This window comes from Mytilus galloprovincialis, chromosome 1 (genome assembly GCF_965363235.1).
Source record: "Mytilus galloprovincialis chromosome 1, xbMytGall1.hap1.1, whole genome shotgun sequence".
Classification (NCBI taxonomy): Eukaryota; Metazoa; Mollusca; class Bivalvia; order Mytilida; family Mytilidae; genus Mytilus; species Mytilus galloprovincialis.
Window position 1 is genome coordinate 82,778,310 of NC_134838.1, and position 21,253 is coordinate 82,799,562.

Genomic DNA, 21,253 nt, shown 5'->3' on the forward strand with positions numbered 1-21,253 from the left:
AATATGACAGACAACAACCAACAAAACCAACAAATTACTGGCACCTGACATGAACCAGGCATATATAGAATTGGATGGGATGATATTGTGTTTCAAACAATATCAATGTAAACACAAATTCAAGTAAATCATACAAGTTTTAAAGAATGCTCACGGTGACTGAAAGCAATCTCTAACCTTATACTGTGGAGTGATTGCAGATACATGTAATTACATCATGAAATCCTTAATTACCTGTTCTGTTTCTTTTCAGGAATTTTTATGCTGTCAGATGTCTGATATGAAGAATAGAAAGAGAAGAAGTCATGGCATATTATAACCCTCAAGACCGTGGCCAGATTGAAGAAAATGGTAATGAAAAGTGTACACAATCAAATCTCTATTAAGCATCACACTCAAGAACTATTAAAAGTGACATCTCTAGATGACCTCTAATCTAGTTCAAAGTTCAAACATACATGTAGTACAACCTTCCTAGTACACTGATTATTATACAACTCTGAAGTTTAAGTTCACAAATTCACAAAAGGATTTCAAAATATAAATTATTTTACATGTATATTACAATAAACTTATTGTACAAAGGAAATGTACTATAAAAACAACATGACACAAGTACAAATACAGTTGTGCTTACACTATTTAGTGAAGTAAAAAGTGAAGACACATCTGTTCTTAAAACGATAATATTGTTTCTCCAGATTTTTGATGATTGAAGTATTTGCCTTTGTTGTTCGATTGAAAGAATAGTGACAAAGTGTTTGTTTCATCACCCAAGTCATGAATTTCCTTAAAACATCTGTCATATTCATGATGGGGAACATTGGAATGTATAAGGCAATTTATTTCTTATATTGGCAACTTCTTCTTTTCATTTCACACAAATTCAATTAATTGTTAAATTTTTGACAAAAATAAAATGACTTAGGATCAGCACTCAAAAGCAGAGTGGATCTGGTAACCATAAAATGACCAATATTTTTGTTTTAGCTATGCTTACTTCATCCAATCATAAGAGTCAATGACATAATGCTCATCTTGTATCGAGTAAGAGTTAGGGGTAAATAAAAAAAATGGTCAAAGTTAATAACAGAAATTGCTAACACAGGACTTCTAAAATAAAATCATCTGATTTTTTCCACACCTGGCTGCATTTTTCATAATGCTTATTATGCTAACTTTGTCTGTTTTATGTTTGAAGTTGGGGCGACTATTATGATTCAGCATTGTAAGCAGGAAGCAGAGAGTAAATTACAGCAACAGGACTATGTTGGGGCCTATGATGACTATAGTTATGCCATAAGGGTAGCACAAGCTATACCTTTTGTTGGAGAGGAGATGCCAAAACTACTGTGTAACAGATCCATGGTTCTCCTGAAAATGAGGAGATATGCAGAAGCATTGGCTGATGCCATGGCCAGCATCAATGAATTTCCATATTGGATTAAAGTAATTAACTAAACATATCAAAGAGCGTCCCTAGACTTTACAGAAGAAAATGTTTTTAATGGCTAAAAGTCTACTACTAGTGAATTGTTCCTTAGAAAATGTGATGGTCGATACATTTTTGTGCAATGAGGGGTGATGTTAAAGATAAGATTTTGCATATAAATTTAGCATCAAAGTGAGGGGGAAAAAACTATTTTAAGACCTGCTTCCATATAAGTAGGCATTATTTTTTTTAAATCTGTGTAAAATATGAAAATTTCATTTTGTCCATTTTAGGGTTTCTGGAGAGCAAGCCAAGTTTTCAAAGAACAAGGACAATTGTACAAAGCTGTAGATATATTAAATGAAGGATTAGATGCTTGTAGGAAATATTCTTATAAGGATGATCAGCTGACTTTCTTTACGGAGATGGCAACAATTCTTAGCTATGCCAAAGGTAAACAGGTTCTTGAATGTTTTATCTCATCTGGTCTCAAATCCTAGCAAGATGAATTGTTAACAATATTATTTATCTGTGAATTTAAGTAGTTTGTATGTTTTAAGAGTGCTCAGCTGAAACACCGTATATTCTTTATTTGTTTGCTGCAGCCAAAGAAACATGTAAAATTTTACCCTGCATAAATTACTAGCATATTCCAAAATTTTAACGTTGTTTGAAAGTTTTATACATTATGCTATTATTTATCTAATCTTTTTCGTTGTTCGACAGATTACAAGAATTTGCATACTTAATTAAGATCTCTTGTTTTCAAAATAATTTAATCAAATTGGCTAATCCAACATGTCACACCTTTTGACAACAAGCAATCAGTGACATGTTAAAAAATGTTAATTTAGAGAATCTATTGATTGGTGTCATAACCTGAAAAATTTGCATATAGTGTAAAAAATTAAATAAATCACATTTACATGGATATTTGTATACCTGTAATGATCAAAACCTTAAACTTTTAGCATACCCAATGTACATATTTTACGTTCAATGAAAGTGTAGTTTCGCTTGTAGTACTCATATTTATTTGATATAGATTAACTGTTACTTAATAAAGTTTGTGTTGTTTACAACTTTTACAATACGATGGTTATTTTTTTGCATGTATTTTCCCATTCAGCAAAAATAATGCACAGTGAAAAATAAACCTGCCAATTTTGTCATCAAATCGCCAAAAAAAATCTACGCAAAAAAAAACGATATATACATTATATGCTCAGTAGCCCTTTCAGTATTTTATACATCAGTCCTCATTGTTTGAAATGAGACAATTTTAGTACTAACTTTAGATCCTGTAAATCCTATTTTGTAACTATTTCTTCACTACCAATCAATTAAAATTTTGTATGGAATATTGATTTCTAAATATCACATGTAGCACTTAAGGTGGTACCCAACACCTTGATAAAAATTAATTTGGCTCGTTTAATTTTAATAAAATTTTGACAAAGTATTAACTTTGACCCTTTAAATAAAATATAAAAATTTCAAAGAACTTGCTTGAACCAATCTCATTCTCAGAAAAAAATTGGTTGGATATAAATCAGTTTGACAAACACTAATTCTGGTCAATGAGAGTCTTAATATTTTCTTAACCATACAACGTGATTAAATGTTAAGCTGATTTTACAGAGTTATCTCCCTGTAGTGTTAGGTACCACCTTAACTTGCTAATAAGATGGAATTTTTTGCTAAAAAAAGTTGTTGTGTAAAAGAAATGATGTTCTCACCCAAGAGCAACATTAGGGTATGCATTTTGAGACATCAAACATATGGTGGTTACACAATACATTTTATTTTATTTTACATAGTTACAAATTTGTAATACAGACATAATATTTTTGCAGGTTGCTCAGTTAATCCATTTCTTCGAAGCCCTGATTCAAGCCAGACGTCACTTAAAGTCAAGGTCATACAAAGGTTGATATTTAACAAGGCTTGGGAAGCCATCAGTTACTTAGTGACAGGATTATCCTCTGGGGATAATGATGAGTTAGCAGAATCATTTTGTGACCTTGACTTATCATTTGTTCCTGTCGGAGACCTCCTGAGAGAAACATCAGTATCCCAGAGGAAAAGCTGGGGAATACATTTAGCAATTACTCTCCTTGGAAATGGTTCTTCTTTTGAACAGATGGAACTTACATTAGGACAGGCTACTATTCACATTGGAGTCCAATCTGCTTTAGAAACTGGTATAGAATAGAATAGAATAGAATATTTTAATATTAAAGTGCAACCTGAATTATAACAAAAATTACATTCATATATACAAGTAATTTTCAGCCAGCCAAATAGGCTTATGATGCACTGTACATTGTGTATCATTATTAAAAATGAAATAAATAAATAAACATAGTTCAAATTTACACGCAAATTTATATAGCAAGGCACGTTAACAGTTGATTCTAGATTTTCTAATGGTAAAACAGTTCAAAATAAAGTTAGAAACAAGCTTGCTGTAATTACAAAATAAATGTTTTAATTTGATGTTTGCTGGTAGCGTAGTTAAGTCTATGTTGTACTTATCTCGGATATCATTAAATAATGTTGTTCGTAATTGTTCATAGCGTTCACAAAACAGCAAGAGATGGGATTCGTCCTCTATTGATTGAGACTTGCACATTTAACAAAGGCGTTGGTCAAGTGGCACATTACGAAATCTGCCCTTTTCGATTTCTAAATGTAAAGTTCCACTTCGCATCCAGGTTATCACTGATCGTTGTTGTCTTGATAAACACTTTTTCAAGTATGGCTCTACATTGTAGTCAGCTTTAATGTTTTTATATGTTCGTAATTTAGGCATATCTTCCAGTGCTTTTAGTCATTCCTGTTGATGCAGTTCAACGAGTTTGTTCTTAACACAAGATACGATATGAGCCGTTGGTTGTCGTTCTGAGTTTTGATTGAAATACACATCTTGTAGACTACATTTAGTCATTATTGTTTTTACATCATTACTCCATGTTCTTTTATATCTGTTGGAAATGTTGAAATCCCACATAAAAGTTTTGCGACACAGCCTATATTCAGGAATTTCACAAAGTTTACACCATAGTTTTATCATGTTACATTGAGTTTTCATGTGTAAAGGAGTCCAGGTATAGAAAAAAATATTTGTAAACAAACCCATTGGGATTACAACTTTTGGTCATGATGTTCTGTAGCCCATTTTTTTTTTAGTTATTACGGGTGATACTTTACAATTAAAATTTCTTTGGTATATATTGCAATCATTTAACATGTCCACTTTTATTATTTTTATACATATGAAAATTGTATACAAACATTTTACACATTTTTGGGAATAATATACATTTCTGTTATAATTGTAGGAGATTTAGAATTTTTGAAGTTTTTGTTGGCAACTTTCATTGATAGTCAAGCCAAAAAGGATATGATTGACAAAAATGGCGATTCAGCTGTCCATTTAGTGGTGAAGTCAGGGAAAATTAATACCACACTTGGAGAATCTATTTTAAGATTGTTGATGAACAGTGGATGTACAGCTTATTTGAAGAATATGTCTGGACAGCTACCAATTGATTACCTTAAACCAACTGACCAGGGCTTTTCATTATTACAGGCAGCAAAAAGTAATGCAGGTAAATATTGTTAGAAGATTAAATATGATGATACTCAGTACTTCAATCAGATAAAAGTAGTACCATGAAAAAATGCCTTTCTTTTGCCTTCTCCTCAATCTCCTTCAAGGTCTTCCCAAGGTCTTTCTTCTCAAGTTTCTACCGTTCTATACCAGTCTCCTTTTGTCCCCCTCTTTTAATGCTAACGAAACATTCTAAAGGCCTTCAACAGCTATATAGTATTGATGTCTGAAGGTCATTCATTTACTGTAAACAGGGAAATTTTTGCGGCAATTTTATTTCGCTATTTTTGCAGTACGAGTTGAAATGCCGAGATTTAACGACCACAAGTATTTCATAGAAAACCAAACACCAATATGAAGACCTTACATGAAGAATTTGAATACTAGTATCAACACTTTATCTCATGATAGTCCTAATTAATCTAATTGGACATTATGGATATTGCTAAATAAACAACTATCGATACAGTTATGTAAATGACACCTGTCAATCAGTTTTAAAAACATAACCCGTTGTATCACATATTTTGTACTGATATGTACGTTTTTGCATGGCCAATAATAGCCGGAAGTCAAGGTTGGTTATCAGTCCTCGGGCCGATATCATCGGCCCTCGAAATCCATATCAAGCCCCCGAGTTTAACTTCCGGTAAACTGTCAATCAAAGACTATTTGTAAACAAGTTGAACACAATGAAAAGAAATTTAGAAAGTTACGAATCTGCTGTAGAAGAAAAAAGTAGAAATCAACAGTGAAAATCACAAAAGTTCCCGTAAAATTTTGACATCATAAAGAATTTATAAAATATATGACGCCACACTGGAATGAGTAGCTATATAGGATTCTTCTTAAGCATTTTTAACATTTGTAATGTAACATTTTAAAGTCGTTTAATATTTGCAATTCTTAGAATTAATATATTTATTGTTAATCATTTCTGAAACTTTTCACAAAACGTTGTTTACCTACTGTGATACGAACTTTTTTAAACTCACAGTGATACATTTTTATGCCCCACCTACGAAGTAGAGGGGCATTATGTTTTCTGGTCTGTGCGTCCGTTCGTCCGTTCGTTCGTCCGTTCGTTCGTCCGTTCGTCCGTCTGTCCCGCTTCAGGTTAAAGTTTTTGGTCGAGGTAGTTTTTGATGAAGTTGAAGTCCAATCGACTTGAAACTTAGTATACATGTGCCCTATGATATGATCTTTCTAATTTAAATGCCAAATTAGAGTTTTGACCCCAATTTTACGGTTCACTGAACATAGAAAATGATAGTGCAAATTTCAGGTTAAAGTTTTTGGCTTCAGGTTAAAGTTTTTGGTCAAGGTAGTTTTTGATGAAGTTGAAGTCCAATCAACTTGAAACTTAGTATACATGTGCCCTATGATATGATCTTTCTAATTTAAATGCCAAATTAGAGTTTTGACCCCAATTTTACGGTTCACTGAACATAGAAAATGATAGTGCAAATTTCAGGTTAAAGTTTTTGGTCAAGGTAGTTTTTGATGAAGTTGAAGTCCAATCAACTTGAAACTTAGTATACATGTGCCCTATGATATGATCTTTCTAATTTAAATGCCAAATTAGAGTTTTGACCCCAATTTTACGGTTCACTGAACATAGAAAATGATAGTGCAAATTTCAGGTTAAAGTTTTTGGCTTCAGGTTAAAGTTTTTGGTCAAGGTAGTTTTTGATGAAGTTGAAGTCCAATCAACTTGAAACTTAGTATACATGTGCCCTATGATATGATCTTTTTAATTTAAATGCCAAATTAGAGTTTTGACCCCAATTTTACGGTTCACTGAACATAGAAAATGATAGTGCAAATTTCAGGTTAAAGTTTTTGGTCAAGGTAGTTTTTGATAAAGTAGAAGTCCAATCAACTTGAAACTTAGTATACATGTTCCCTTTGATAAGATCATTCTAATTTTAATGCCAAATTAGAGAATTTATTCCAATTTCACAGTCCTTTAAACATAGAAAATGATAGTGTGAGTGGGGCATCCGTGTACTGTGGACACATTCTTGTTTATTTTATTTTCGTTAAATATCTTTTTGATTTTTGATGAAATATCAAACATAATTTGGTGTAAGCTATTTGTTTTCTCTTGCTTAAAAATATGTGATAAATAGATTATTACATGTCATTTTTCATATGGTCCCTGGTATCAGCCCACGACCCATATCAAGCCCTCGGGCTAAAGCCCTCTGGCTTGATATGGGAGTCTAGGGCTGATACCAGGGCAATATGAAAAATGCCATGTAATAATCTATAAGTATCTGCTGCACAGATTAATCAGATTTTAACAAATAAGCAGTAATTCTGTTAGCATTCAATTCAATTCACTTTTAATTAGGTCATTCCCTTGTTAATTGTGATTGTGTTTTTACAAGCAAACATGACTTAAAGTTATAAATGTGAACCAACAAAAAGGAATTTTGAATGGTTTTATCACTTAAGTTAAATACATTTATTATTTACAGTTTCCAAATCCTTTTATATGAAAAAACTTATATAGGAAACTGATTGGGAAATCACAATTTTACAACGACCGGAATCTAGAGTTTGTTGGTAACTCGTGAAAAAAAGACTGAGCAAAAATTTCCCAGTATACAGAAAAATAAAATCTTGAATGGTAAAAGCATCCTAAAATCAACCTTTTCCAAAAATGTTGAGAGACAATACCTCAAAAAAACATTGAAATGAAAACTTTCTGTTCATGTCATATGTTTAAGTGAACCACCCTTCATTTTATATATTAAATCTTGTAAATGATAGATGCGTTGGATTTCCATTGAAAGTAAAAAAAAAATAGGAACTTAGGTTTTACCTCAATATTTTGATGAGTTTGTGGTTCAGTGTTATTCCTCTTTGACTTTTCATGTTTTTCTAGGGTGCTATGTGCAAACCTGAGCAGGGTTATTAACCTATTGCAGTGTTGAATACATCTTATTGCTATTTGGAAATCTGTCCTGCTTCAACTTTTGACTTCATACAGCAATCACTTTACCATTGTGGCATCAGCAATTTCCTATTATGATGTGAAAATTTTACTGGAATTTTTGTGATGTCCAGTAATGACAGACAAATAGTTTTAAGATGTATACATTTGTAGTGCAGTACATGTTTCATTCTTTTTATAGATGAAGAAATCAGGAAGCAGATCATAATGTTTAAAAACAAGGGTAACGATGCACTTAAAAGCACCAACAATGGACAGGCTATACAGATGTATACCAAGGGTTTACAACTATGTGGAGATAACTCTGTACTGAAAAGAGAAGCAGCTGTGTTGCTAAGCAACAGATCAAATGTGTACAGCATGATGGGAATGCATAAAGAAGCTTTGAAGGATGCAGATGAATCTATCAAAAGTGATAATTCTTGGTACAAGGTAAAATCTAGGATTCAGCCATGTTGAGAATAAAAAAAGTTGATAATTTGATAATAGAATGCCTGGGTATCACTTTTTAGCTAGTCTTACAAGATATCAGCTAAATACTGCTTTTATACACCACTGTCAATTCAGAAAATATTGTGAGCATTTATTTGTGCAATAATGATATTACCAATTAGAAGTTATTGTTATTTAAATTTTTTATCAAAGTTTTCTTGGTTGGTATGAATGATTTTATATTTGAAAAAGAGCTTATCTATACTATTAAACGAGAAGACCTCATTTTGGGTGTCGCTTCTCTTCTTTCCACAATAAATTAACCAACACGCCCCTGTGTCCTATAGGTACAGTGCACAGTCGCATTTGTCATCCATTCATATGATTATTCAGATTGAGTTATTTTGGGAGAAAAACGAGAAAAAGGGCATCCGGATATTGTCCCGTCATTGGACAAAATTTTAAGTCAGATTATACTTCCGATTTGCGTTTTTCTTATAAAGTGTATTTTCAGAATTCTATCTGCTATCATTTTCAAGTTTACTATCCACGGTGGTCACAGAGTTTATTAAATAGAGAGGGTCTGTATACTATATCATAATCAATGACCACCATGGATCGATTAGAAAACTTAGAACTGAAAGTAAATACACGTTTAGAGTTTATTAAATAGAGAGGGTCTGTATACTATATCAATGACCACCATGGATCGATTAGAAAACTTAGAATTGAAAGTAAATACACTTTATTTATATAGTGAATGTTCATAATATACAGATAAGCGCTAAAATTATTCATGTGCACTTTTGATACCTTTTCTGAAATTCTCCAGTCATTAAATCTTTTACAAAATTCATTGATTACAAAAAAAAAGAAGATGTTGTATGATTGCCATGTTGACAACTCTCCACAAGAGACCAAAATGACACAGAAATTAACAACTATAGGTCATCGTACGGCCTTCAACAACGAGCAAAGACCATACCGCATACTCAGCTTTAAAAGGCACCGAAATGACAATGTAAAACAATTCAAACGAGAAAACTAGCGGCCTTATTTATGTACAAAAAATGAACGAAAAACAAATATGTAACACATAAACAAACGACAACCACTCAAGTACAGGCTCCTTACTTAAATGTTCATAACATACTAAATGTATATTCATATTGAAATTGATAGAAAACCACAAATTGGGAATTTTGGAAATAAAGGAGGAGGGATTAAAAAACTGAACATTTTCCTGTCCCCAATAACCTATGATTTATGATACTTTTGCTGAAATTCTCCAGTCATTCAATATTTCACAAAATTCTTCCAACAACACTTTACATACTTTAAACTACGCTCTGAATGCCCGCGATTTCGCGGGTGTGTTCTAGTGATTTTGAAATGTGATTTGAAAGGAACTAACAATTTTGTATCAAATGAAGAATACTGTGGATTCATTATTTTTCGTTGGATACCAATTTTCGAGAGGAATGTGGAAACCACGAAATTAAATGTTCCACAAATACCAAATTTTTTAAAAGTTTGTATGCAGATTTTAGCAAAACCATGAAATTAAATATCCACAAACATGTAAGTTTTCCTTTATCAACGAAAATTGGTATTCACGAAAATAAATTGATCCACAGTATGATGTCATAATAATCTTGGAAACCCTGTATTTACAGGAATGTATACAAATTGTTGAGTGTTGAAAATGGTCTATTATCAACAAAGTCACATAATAAAATAATTAGTCTGCATTTCCCTATATTTAGGATTTATAAGTAAGGGCTTAGTTTCCTCTTTTTGTATGGGATACAGATTTTAAGTATATTATATAAACCACTAGGGTTACTGGAGAAAAGGTCAGGAGTTGAAACAGATGAAGAGATTTACAGATGCCTATACAACATTCCTTAGCATGTTTACCTCATGCTACGATGTCTACCCAGGAGACAAACTTAACTTCATGACAGAAGCTGCTGTTTTGTTCAAAGATATTCCAGGTATGAAGTAAACACAACTATTTGACAAGGTAGTTAAGTTAAGAGACAAATTGTGACAGTTTCAGCCTATAGAGATGTTTTCTGTCCTCTGATAATTTGCATTTGAAATTTTTGATGGAACCCACTTTGGCAATTGAACCAAACTTTGAGGGAATGATATATAAACAGTATTTTTTTTAAATCTAGATTTAAATGCTGATAACTTTTATTTCAGCATAAAATCATTGATTCAAATATGTTATTCACAGATTTACAGAAAAGAGACAAGTACAAGATGTTATCACTAGGAGACCGAGATATGTGGGCCAATATCTTAATTAAGTTATCAAAGACAGGCGACTGGCTGACCATTAGATATCTATTGATGGGGATGTTGACAGAGGTTCCTAAAGCTCCTAGTAGCAGAGGTACTGTGTGTTGTTGTGGTTGGTCAAAATGATTTTTTCATGCTGATTTTTGAAATGAGTGATTTAATGTATTCCATTCCTTGGCTGTGGAATTTCTTATATTATTTGGAAACAGTAGTTAACATATCTTTCCACGAAGATTTAAACATTTTACATAAGCAGATGTAGCCACCAAGACAACCAAGTGTTTTAGATCAACATTCCTTTCTACCATTATCTATATTTTTACATGAAAAGGGAGAACTAACCCAAACAGCTATGATCAAAAAGTGTTTTAAATTATTGCATATTTCTACTATTAACATGAAATTGAGAATGGGAATGGGGAATGTATCAAAAAGACAACAACCCAACCAAAGAGCAGAATACAGACGAAGGCCAACAATGAGTCTTCAACACAGAGAAAATCTTGCACCCAGAGGCGGAATTCAGTTTGCCCCTAGTACTATTTCATTGAAAATGGAAGTCACGCTAATGTATCATATATTTTTACAGGAGAAGGTGTAGCAGCTCAGGCAACCACTAACAGTATGTCATTTGGCACTGTATTTGAATATCTGAAGACTGTAAGATATATGACAATAACAGCTAGTTGGTTGACCCCTACTTTGGTAGTGCTACTATACAGACATAAAGGGAACTATCTTAACTTCCTAGCTGATGAAAGAGATACATGTGTACATGCTGTGGTCAGATATGCTCTAATTACAGGTAGGAAAAGATGAAATGTCTCTGTTCTGATCTACTCTTTTGAATAAATCTATTTAAATTTTCAATCTAATTGAAATACTGATCATATGTCAAACGCTTTGTTTACAATGTAGTATTTATTGTTTCAATCATTTTGTTCACCAATGAAATTCTCATCTCCAAATTTATTTTTAAATAAAGGGGGAACCAAAGGATTCTGAAAAGGTCTTCAAAACCAATAGTTAAAAGAAGCCTACCAGTTACTTAAAGCAAATCAAGGATCTTTCTTTCAATCATATTGTTACGTGTTCAAAATAATAGAATGAACCTTTTAACCTGATTTCATTTGCTTACATAATGGTGAGTTATTTTGAAAAAAGGTTAAAAATTATGCCAGAATTTCAAACTGATTTGTACAATTTATTTTTAGGTCATATTGATCTGTTGAATGAGATGCCAATCAAAAGTTCACCTTTTCGAGATGAGTATTTAGATGGTCGACGAGAGACGCCATTCCACGTCATTACAAAGTATAAACACACAGAGGATGTTAGTTTCATGGTAAAGGTTGCCAGGGTACTTATTGGGAAAAACTTTACAGCAAGTATGATGAACAAGGACAAGTGTTTAGCTATAGATTATGTGTCAGAAGATCGGCAGAAGCCCTTGTATGATGTCCTTGCTAAGGTTTCTTGGAGTAAGTTCTAATAAATTAAACATATAAGGAAAATCAGAAGCCTTGTTAAAGTTCTAGCAAGGGGTACTACATAGGATTAATAACTATGTAATCGGGTAATTAAAAGTAAACCATTTTCATCTTAATATTGTCTGAGATGTCTGAATATGAAAATGATGTCTTGTTGTTTAATTTCTTATTATTTAACAGATATTTTTCAGGTGTCATATTCAGTACTCTTTAACTTACACAAGCATCTTGCTTGCAGCCAATTCAGTATTGTTAAATTACTTTTAAAGACGGTTCAATATTTAATGTTTTCGCACATGTTATTCAAGCATCATAGTATATTCTGAAATTGAGAAGAGATCTTAAAATTGAAATTCTCTGAACAGCACTGAATTAAGTGCTGTGTAAAAATCTGATGATTAACAAGAAGAATGAACTTGACTTATGAATTTCTTTTATATTGTTCAGTCTTTTAAGATAGTTTTAGTTCAAAATGACTCTTTAAGATCCAATCTATTAATTTTACCCTGTTCAGTTATACAAAATTCATAAGGGTATAATGTAATTGACCTGTAAGTCCTGTTCTTGTCATCTCAAATCCTCTGAAACCACACATCAGAATACCAAGAAACTTTGTAGATAATACAGACATACAATATGTAGATGTGCATACTGAAAGGAAATTGTGATTCAATTTTTTCTCAGAGTTTTTATGCCCCATCTACTATAGTAGAGGGTTATTATGTTTTCTGGTCTGTGGTTCCGTTCCTCTGTTTGTTCATCTGTGCGTCAATTCGGGTTGAAGTTTTTGGTCAAGGTAGTTTTTGATGAAGCTGAAGTCCAATCAACTTGAAACTGAGTACACTTGTTGTTTATGATATCATCTTTCTAATTTTAAAGGCAAATTAGACTTTTGACCCCAATTTTACGGTCCACTGAACATAGAAAATGAAAGTGGGAGTTTCAGGTTAAAATTTTTGGTCAAGGTAGTTTTTGATGAAGCTGAAGTCCAATCAACTTGAAACTGAGTACATTTGTTGTTTATGATATCATCTTTCTAATTTTAAAGGCAAATTAGACTTTTGACCCCAATTTTACTGTCCACTGAACATAGAAAATGAAAGTGGGAGTTTCAGGTTAAAGTTTTTGGTCAAGGTAGTTTTTGATGAAGCTGAAGTCCAACCAACTTGAAACTTAGTACACTTGTTGCTTATGATATGATCTTTCTACTTTTAAAGGCAAATTAGACTTTTGACCCCAATTTTACGGTCCACTGAACATAGAAAATGAAAGTGAGAGTTTCAGGTTAAAGTTTTTGGTCAAGGTAGTTTTTGATGAAGCTGAAGTCAAATCAACTTGAAACTTAGTACATATGTTCCCTATAGTATAATCTTTCTAATTTTAATGCCAAATTAGATTATTACCCAATTTCATGGTCCATGGAACATGGAAAAGGATAGTGCGAGTGGGGCATCCGTGTACTTTGGACACATTCTTGTTGTCTTTTAACTCAAGAGTTTTGGCCTTAATATTCAACTGCAACAGTTTGTCATCACAATCTAAGAAACCACACAACAAAGTTTAAAACTCTATCATATTTTATAAATAATAAGATAATATGTAGACATGCATATCCACAAGAAATTATTTTAAGTTGACTTTTGGAGGAGTTATGAGTCTTTGAAATTTGGATTCTTGTGAGATTTTGTTAACTAAATTAGATAGATAGAAACTTTGAAAAGCAAAAAATATCAGCAAAACATTCACAAACAACCCACAATAGCAAAAATAACTCATTATTGGAGTTATTTCCCTTTAATGATAATGTTTGAAAATTTTGGTTATTTTTGCTCATAATCTTACAAGATAAATAGAAACCTTAAAAAGAATAATTATAAGCAGGAAAAATCTACCAATTCTTGTGTCAACATGACTGAAATTTTAGTTAACTCTTTAAGAGTTATTCCCCTTTAATTATGCACTAAACCTGATTGAAATTGAATTTTATTTCATGAAGTATTGGTAGGTGCAGACTTAATTATCAGCTGCCTTTGTGGAAATTTAAAGTTAGTTGATAAAATAGTCAGATAAATACAAAATAAAGTTGATAAAGAACCAGCTGTATTTGAAAAGGCCGTACATTGACCTATAATGGTTTACTTTTTAAATTGTTATTTGTATGGAGAGTTGTCTAATTGGCACTCACACCACATCTTCCTATATCTATCTAAATTTTACAAAAGTTGTATGTATTGATTGCAACAACACTAAGATAATATCTTATGTTTATTTACAATATAGATTAAATGTACAATACATTATGCACAGGTAGCATATATTGAACACAGTCACTTGTCAATAAGGAAGGTTTATAATTAAATATGATAAACAATTATTTGCCTATATATAGAAAGTGAAAGTAGATTTCTGAAAAATGTTTTTGTGACAGTAGTTAAAAAGATAATTTGGTTATTCAGTTTTGCAATCTTTAAAAAAATATGTAATTATGAAACCTGTGTAATAGTGGTTTTCCAATAAATGGCCAGGAATAATTCATTTTGTAACAGAAATAGGTAGGAAAAATTTATTTTTGTCTTGATTTGGTAAAAAATAAAAATGCCTGTCACTTTTTCCTGGTAGCAATCACTTTACAATAAGATTGATGGTAAGGCTATTATTTGTCTGCAATTTCTTATAATTTTGAATTCTGGAAAATTGATGAGGAAATTAAGATGAAAACTAACCCAACTAAATAGGGATAGCCATGCACATATGCATGGCTACGGGGGATTAGATAGTTCATACTGAAATGATAGTGAAAGTAAAATTAACCTTAGCCATGCGTGCATGGCTTACCCTTTTTAGATGGGTTAGTTTTCATCATACATTTCTAATCAATTTTCCAGAATTCAAAATTATTCCAGATTCAAATAATTTCTTGTTAAATAAAGATATTTCCATTCAGATATAGTTTTGCAGTATTAAAAAAAAATATATGAAGGTTTGTAACCTGCAGTATCTAAGTCTATTTAAAATATTAGTACTTATTGAACATTTGAACTGGTAATGACCTATATAGGAGATCTTATTTTTGGTGCAAAATTTCTTTAAAAAAACCACTTGCATATACAGTTTTGGATAAATTTCAATGAAATTTTTGTAAAAGATTTTATTTTATAAAAATAATTTGGTCTTTTATAGATGGGCAATGATGATTTATGATTTCTCTAAGCCATAAAAAATGTCTTGTAAGCAATCTCACTCTTACAATTGAATTAAATTGTCACCAAAGTATATCCAATGATTAAATGTGTGCTGATTAGTGGCAGAACCTTCTTTTCCTTGTTTTACATACTTCAATTACAATACAAGATATGAAGATAAGGTGATGAAACAAATATTAGGCATTTTTCTCTTTTTTTAGCTCACCTGGCCCGAAGGGCCAAGTGAGCTATTCCCATCACTTTGCGTCCGGCGTCCGGCGTCGTCGTCCGTCGTCCGTCGTCGTTAACTTTTACAAAAATCTTCTCCTCTGAAACTACTGGGCCAAATCAAACCAAACTTGGCCACAATCATCATTGGGGTATCTAGTTTAAAAAATGTGTGGCTTGACCCGGTCAACCAACCAAGATGGCCGCCACGGCTAAAAATAGAACATAGGGGTAAAATGCAGTTTTTGGCTTATAACTCAAAAACCAAAGCATTTAGAGCAAATCTGACATGGGGTAAAAATGTTTATCAGGTCAAGATCTATCTGCCCTGAAATTTTCAGATGAATCGGTCAATCGGTTGTTGGGTTGCTGCCCCTGAATTGGTAATTTTGAGGAAATTTTGCTGTTTTTGGTTATTATCTTGAATATTATTATAGATAGAGATAAATTGTAAACAGCAATAATGTTCAGCAAAGTAAGATCTACAAATAAGTCAACATGACCAAAATGGTCAGTTGACCCGTTTAGGAGTTATTGCCCTTTATAGTCAATTTTTAACCATTTTTCGTTAATTAAAGTAATCTTTTACAAAAATCTTCTCCTCTGAAACTACTTGGCCAAATTAATCCAAACTTGGCCACAATCATCTTTGGGGTATCTAGTTTAAAAACTGTGTGGCGTGACCTGGTCAACCAACCAAGATGGCCACCACGGCTAAAAATAGAACAAAGGTGTAAAATGCAGTTTTTGGCTTATAACTCAAAAACCAAAGCATTTTGAGGAAATCTGACATGGGTTAAAAATGTTTATTAGGTCAAGATCTATCTGCCCTGAAATTTTCAGATGAATCGGTCAATCGGTTGTTGGGTTGCTGCCCCTGAATTGGTAATTTTGAGGAAATTTTGCTGTTTTTGGTTATTATCTTGAATATTATTATAGATAGAGATAAACTGTTAACAGCAATAATGTTCAGCAAAGTAAGATCTACAAACAAGTCAACATGACCAAAATGGTCAGTTGACCCGTTTAGGAGTTATTGCCCTTTATAGTCAATTCTTAACCATTTTTCGTAAATTAAAGTAATCTTTTCAAAAATCTTCTCCTCTGAAACTACTGGGCCAAATTAATCCAAACTTGGCCACAATCATTTTTGGGGTATCTAGTTTAAAAAATGTGTGGCGTGACCTGGTCAACCAACCAAGATGGCCACCACCGCTAAAAATAGAACATAGGGGTAAAATGCAGTTTTTGGCTTATAACTCAAAAACCAAAGCATTTTGAGGAAATCTGACATGGGATAAAAATGTTTATCAGGTCAAGATCTATCTGCCCTGAAATTTTCAGATGAATCGGTCAATCGGTTGTTGGGTTGCTGCCCCTGAATTGGTAATTTTGAGGAAATTTTGCTGTTTTTGGTTATTATCTTGAATATTATTGTAGATAGAGATAAATTGTAAACAGCAATAATGTTCAGCAAAGTAAGATCTACAAATAAGTCAACATGACCAAAATGGTCAGTTGACCCGTTTAGGAGTTATTGCCCTTTATAGTCAATCTTTAACCATTTTTCATAAATCTAAGTAATCTTTTACAAAATCTCCACTGAAACTACTAGGCCACAATCATCTTTGGGGTATCTAGTTTGAAAAATGTGTCCGATGACCTGGCCATTCAACCAAGATGGCCGCCACGGCTAAAAATAGAACATAGGGGTAAAATGCAGTTTTTGGCTTATAACTATGAAACCAAAGCATCTAGAGCAAATCTGACAAGAAGTTAAATTGTTAATCAAGTCAATATCTATCTGCCCTGAATTTTTCAGATGAATTGGACAACTGGTTGTTGGGTTGCTGCCCTCCAATTGGTAATTTTTAAAGAAATTTTGCCGTTTTTGGTTATCTTGAATACTATTATAGATAGCGATAAACTGTAAACAGCAATAATGTTCAGCAAAGTAAGATCTACAAATAAGTCAACATGACCTAAATGGTCAATTGACCCCTTAAGGAGTTATTGCCCTTTATAGTCAATTTTTAACAATTTTCATTAATGTGGTAAATTTATGTAAATTTTTACCAATATAGTTCTCTGTTACTAATGGGCAAAGTTCATGATAGATATAATTGTAAGAAGCAAAATCGTTCAGTAAAGTAAGAACTTCAAACACATCACCATCACCAAAATACAATTTTGTCATGAATCCATTTGTGTCCTTTGTTTAATATGCACATAGACCAAGGTGAGCGACACAGGCTCTTTAGAGCCTCTAGTTTTGTTTTCTATACATCATACATTTTAGAAATCTATAATTTTTTTGAAGGTTTATGGTTTGAAAGATAATTAAGTCCACGAATGATAAGTGACAGAAAATGAAAGTAGATTTCTAAGAAATGTTTTTATGACACAGTATACAATTTCATTGTAATCTTTTAAACAAATATATTTACAACAGCATGTCATAAATTTACCTTAGAGTTGGTCACAAAAGTCAAAATATGAAGTGTAACATTAACATTTCAATAAACAGCATTTTTATACAATTTTTTGGTCGTATATTGGTATCACGTTGGAGTCGTCGTCGTCCAAATACTTTTAGTTTTCGCACTCTAACTTTAGTAAAAGTGAAAGAAATCTATGAAATTTTAAAGCAAGGTTTATGACCACAAAAGGAAGGCTGGGATTGATTTTGGGAGTTTTGGTCCCAACATTTTAGGAATTAGGGGCCAAAAAGGGCCCAAATAAGCATTTTCTTGGTTTTCGCACTATAACTTTAGTTTAAGTAAATAGAAATCTACGAAATTTTGACACAAGGTTTATGACCATAAAAGGAAGTTTGGGATTGATTTTGGGAGTGGAAGTCCCAACAGTTTAGGAATAAGGGGCCCAAAGGGTCCAAAATTGAACTTTGTTTGATTTCATCAAAAATTAAATAATTGGGGTTCTTTGATATGCCGAATCTTACTGTGTATGTAGATTCTTAATTTTTGGTCCAGTTTTCAAATTGGTTTACATTAAGGTCCAAAGGGTCCAAAATTAAACTTGGTTTGATTATAACAAAAATTGAATCCTTGGGGTTCTTTGATATGCTGAATCTAAAAATGTACTTAGATTTTTAACCGGATTTTTGTGACAAAAATGTCGGTTATTGATTTGGGGATGTACGGCGGGCGGGCGGCAATCAAATGTTGTCCGTGCATTAACTCATGAACCGTTCAACCAAAGCTTTTAAAATTTTAATATGTTTATAAGTTTTATACAATATACAATGTATATTCACTTTTACTACCAACTGATAAATCAAAACAATCTTTACCATTCAGTGATAACAAGCACTTTATTTTACATTTTAATATTTTATGATGTATTTAAATGAGTAGTTATTTTTGTAAACTCCATTAGAAATTTGAATTGAGATCAGTTTTGGAAAAAGGGAAAGGGGGATGTGAAAAAAATGGGGGGGGGGAGGGGTTAAATTTTTCTCATTTCAGATTTCATAAATAAAAAGAAATTTCTTCAAACATTTTTTTGAGAGGATTAATATTCAACAGCATAGTGAATTGCTCAAAGGCAAAAAGAATATTTTAAGATCATTAGACCACATTCATTCTGTGTCAGAAACCTATGCTGTGTCAACTATTTAATCACAATCCAAATTTAAAGCTGAAACCAGCTTGAATGTTGTGTCCATACTTGCCCCAACCATTCAGGGTGCAACCTCGGCGGTCGTATAAAGCTGCGCCCTGTGGAGCATCTGGTTCAGTTTAAGTAGGGAATCATGTGATTTTTATATGACCGCAAAAAAATATTTTGGAATCGTATAATGGTATGATATCGTCATCCAAAGACACAATGGTTTCCGGACAATAACTTTAGTTTAAGTGAATGGATCATTAACAAGGTTTATTACCACTACAAGAAGATTGGGATTGATTTTGGGATGATGGTCCCAACCGTTTAGGAATTAGGGGCCCAAAAGGGGCCAAAAACAAGCATTTTTTCTACTTTCAGGATAATAAGTATTTTGATTGCTCTGAAATTGTACCACAATATTTAATACCACAAGTAGAAAGTTGGGATTTATTTAAGGGGTTATGGGGCCAACAGTTAAGGCCACAGACCACAATTAGTTCCTCTATCAGTTCTTTATAACGTTTTGTATCATTTAAAAAATTGCACCATGCACTTTTGTTAAATTTTTTGTGTGTGTAATGTATAGTACTAGTCCAAATATATATCCAAAATTCAGAAAGATTGAAGCAATCACTTTTACAAATTTAGCCAATACACATCCATACCCCCTATTGAAAAGTCAAGAGATGTTCTGAATACTGTAAATATTACCTTTTTGCACTTGGCCTAATCACTCATTCCATATCAAAATCAGTTTAAATACAACATCCAAATATTTATTTCACATCTCTTCTTTCATTTGCACCAACAATTTTTTTTTTAATAAAAATGAGTGAGGAAGGAAAAGCAAAAAAAATAAGAAGAAAAATACACTCTAATTAAAAGGAACTATATTCGTTGACAACGAAAAGCAGGGTCATTAATTGTGGTCTTGGGCCTTAAGGAAGGGCCATAAAGGGGCCAAAAACAACAATTTTTGTAGTTTCCTGACAATAACTTGTGTGTAAGTGTATGGATCTCTCTGACATTGTGGCACAAGGTTCCATATTACAAAGGGAAGCCTGGGATTGAGTTTGGGGATAATTGCCCACATTTATTTTGTGTCAGAAACCTTTATTATGTCAAAAATTTGATCACAATGAAAATTCAGACAGTATTTAGCTTGAATATTGTATCCAAATTTGCCTCAACTGTTCAGGGTTCGACATTGCGGTCGTACCAGGCTGCGCTCATCGAAGCATTTTATTAGGCATTTGTGTCAAAGAAAATAATAATAAGAAGGGTTTTTATTGACTTTTCAGAGGAAATGCAAAACCGTAGCCAAGATAATACAGCAGCAAAAAAGCCATCTCTGCCAACCAAAGATGGGAAACAACCAAATGATCAGTCAAATGTTCCAAAACCTAGAAATGGTGGTGACCAAGGGACACAGGCAAGACCTAATGATTCACAAGTCTTTAAAGACCAACAGGCTTCACAAACAAGACAAGTTGATCCACAAGTCCTTAAAGAAAGAGGGAATGAAGAATTCAGAAATGGAAACTATTTAGCTGCAGTTGAAATATACACTAAAGCTATTGGTATACAGAAAGCCAAGATGAAAGAACATGTTCATCATAGTAGAGATCTAGCTATATTATATGCTAATAGATCAGAATGTTTTCTTAAGACGTTTGTATTAGATAAAGCTATGAATGATGCTATGGAGAGTGTGTCTTATGATGGTCATTGGTTCAAAGTAAGTTTCTTGTTAAGTCTTATTTTAGTATAAGTCATCAATAATGGGAGCACTTCAATTTTTATCTGATAGGGGATGTCACTGGAGTAGTGGAGTACAGTTACCCCATCCTTCTCCTTTTCACCTATTGCATAGGCAAAAATGTAACCTTTTCCCATATTGGTTGGGTTTCATGTGTTATGTTGGAAAAATGGAATATTTATTAAAGCTAAGATACTATATGTAATGTTCAC

General features: G+C 32.5%; 1 protein-coding gene across 1 annotated transcript in view; it reads left to right on the forward strand.

Moving 5' to 3' along the window:
- Positions 1–252: 252 nt before the first annotated feature.
- LOC143042039 (TPR and ankyrin repeat-containing protein 1-like) overlaps positions 253–21,253 on the forward strand; it is a 58,587-nt gene continuing 37,586 nt past the window's right edge. The window contains exons 1-11 of the mRNA XM_076214268.1: positions 253–351; positions 1,202–1,449; positions 1,726–1,885; positions 3,289–3,636; positions 4,777–5,046; positions 8,192–8,442; positions 10,283–10,439; positions 10,688–10,846; positions 11,342–11,557; positions 11,967–12,233; positions 20,584–21,020. Coding sequence (XP_076070383.1) covers positions 306–351; positions 1,202–1,449; positions 1,726–1,885; positions 3,289–3,636; positions 4,777–5,046; positions 8,192–8,442; positions 10,283–10,439; positions 10,688–10,846; positions 11,342–11,557; positions 11,967–12,233; positions 20,584–21,020 — 2,559 coding nt within the window. The 5' untranslated portion in view covers positions 253–305. The remainder of the gene's footprint in view (positions 352–1,201; positions 1,450–1,725; positions 1,886–3,288; positions 3,637–4,776; positions 5,047–8,191; positions 8,443–10,282; positions 10,440–10,687; positions 10,847–11,341; positions 11,558–11,966; positions 12,234–20,583; positions 21,021–21,253) is intronic.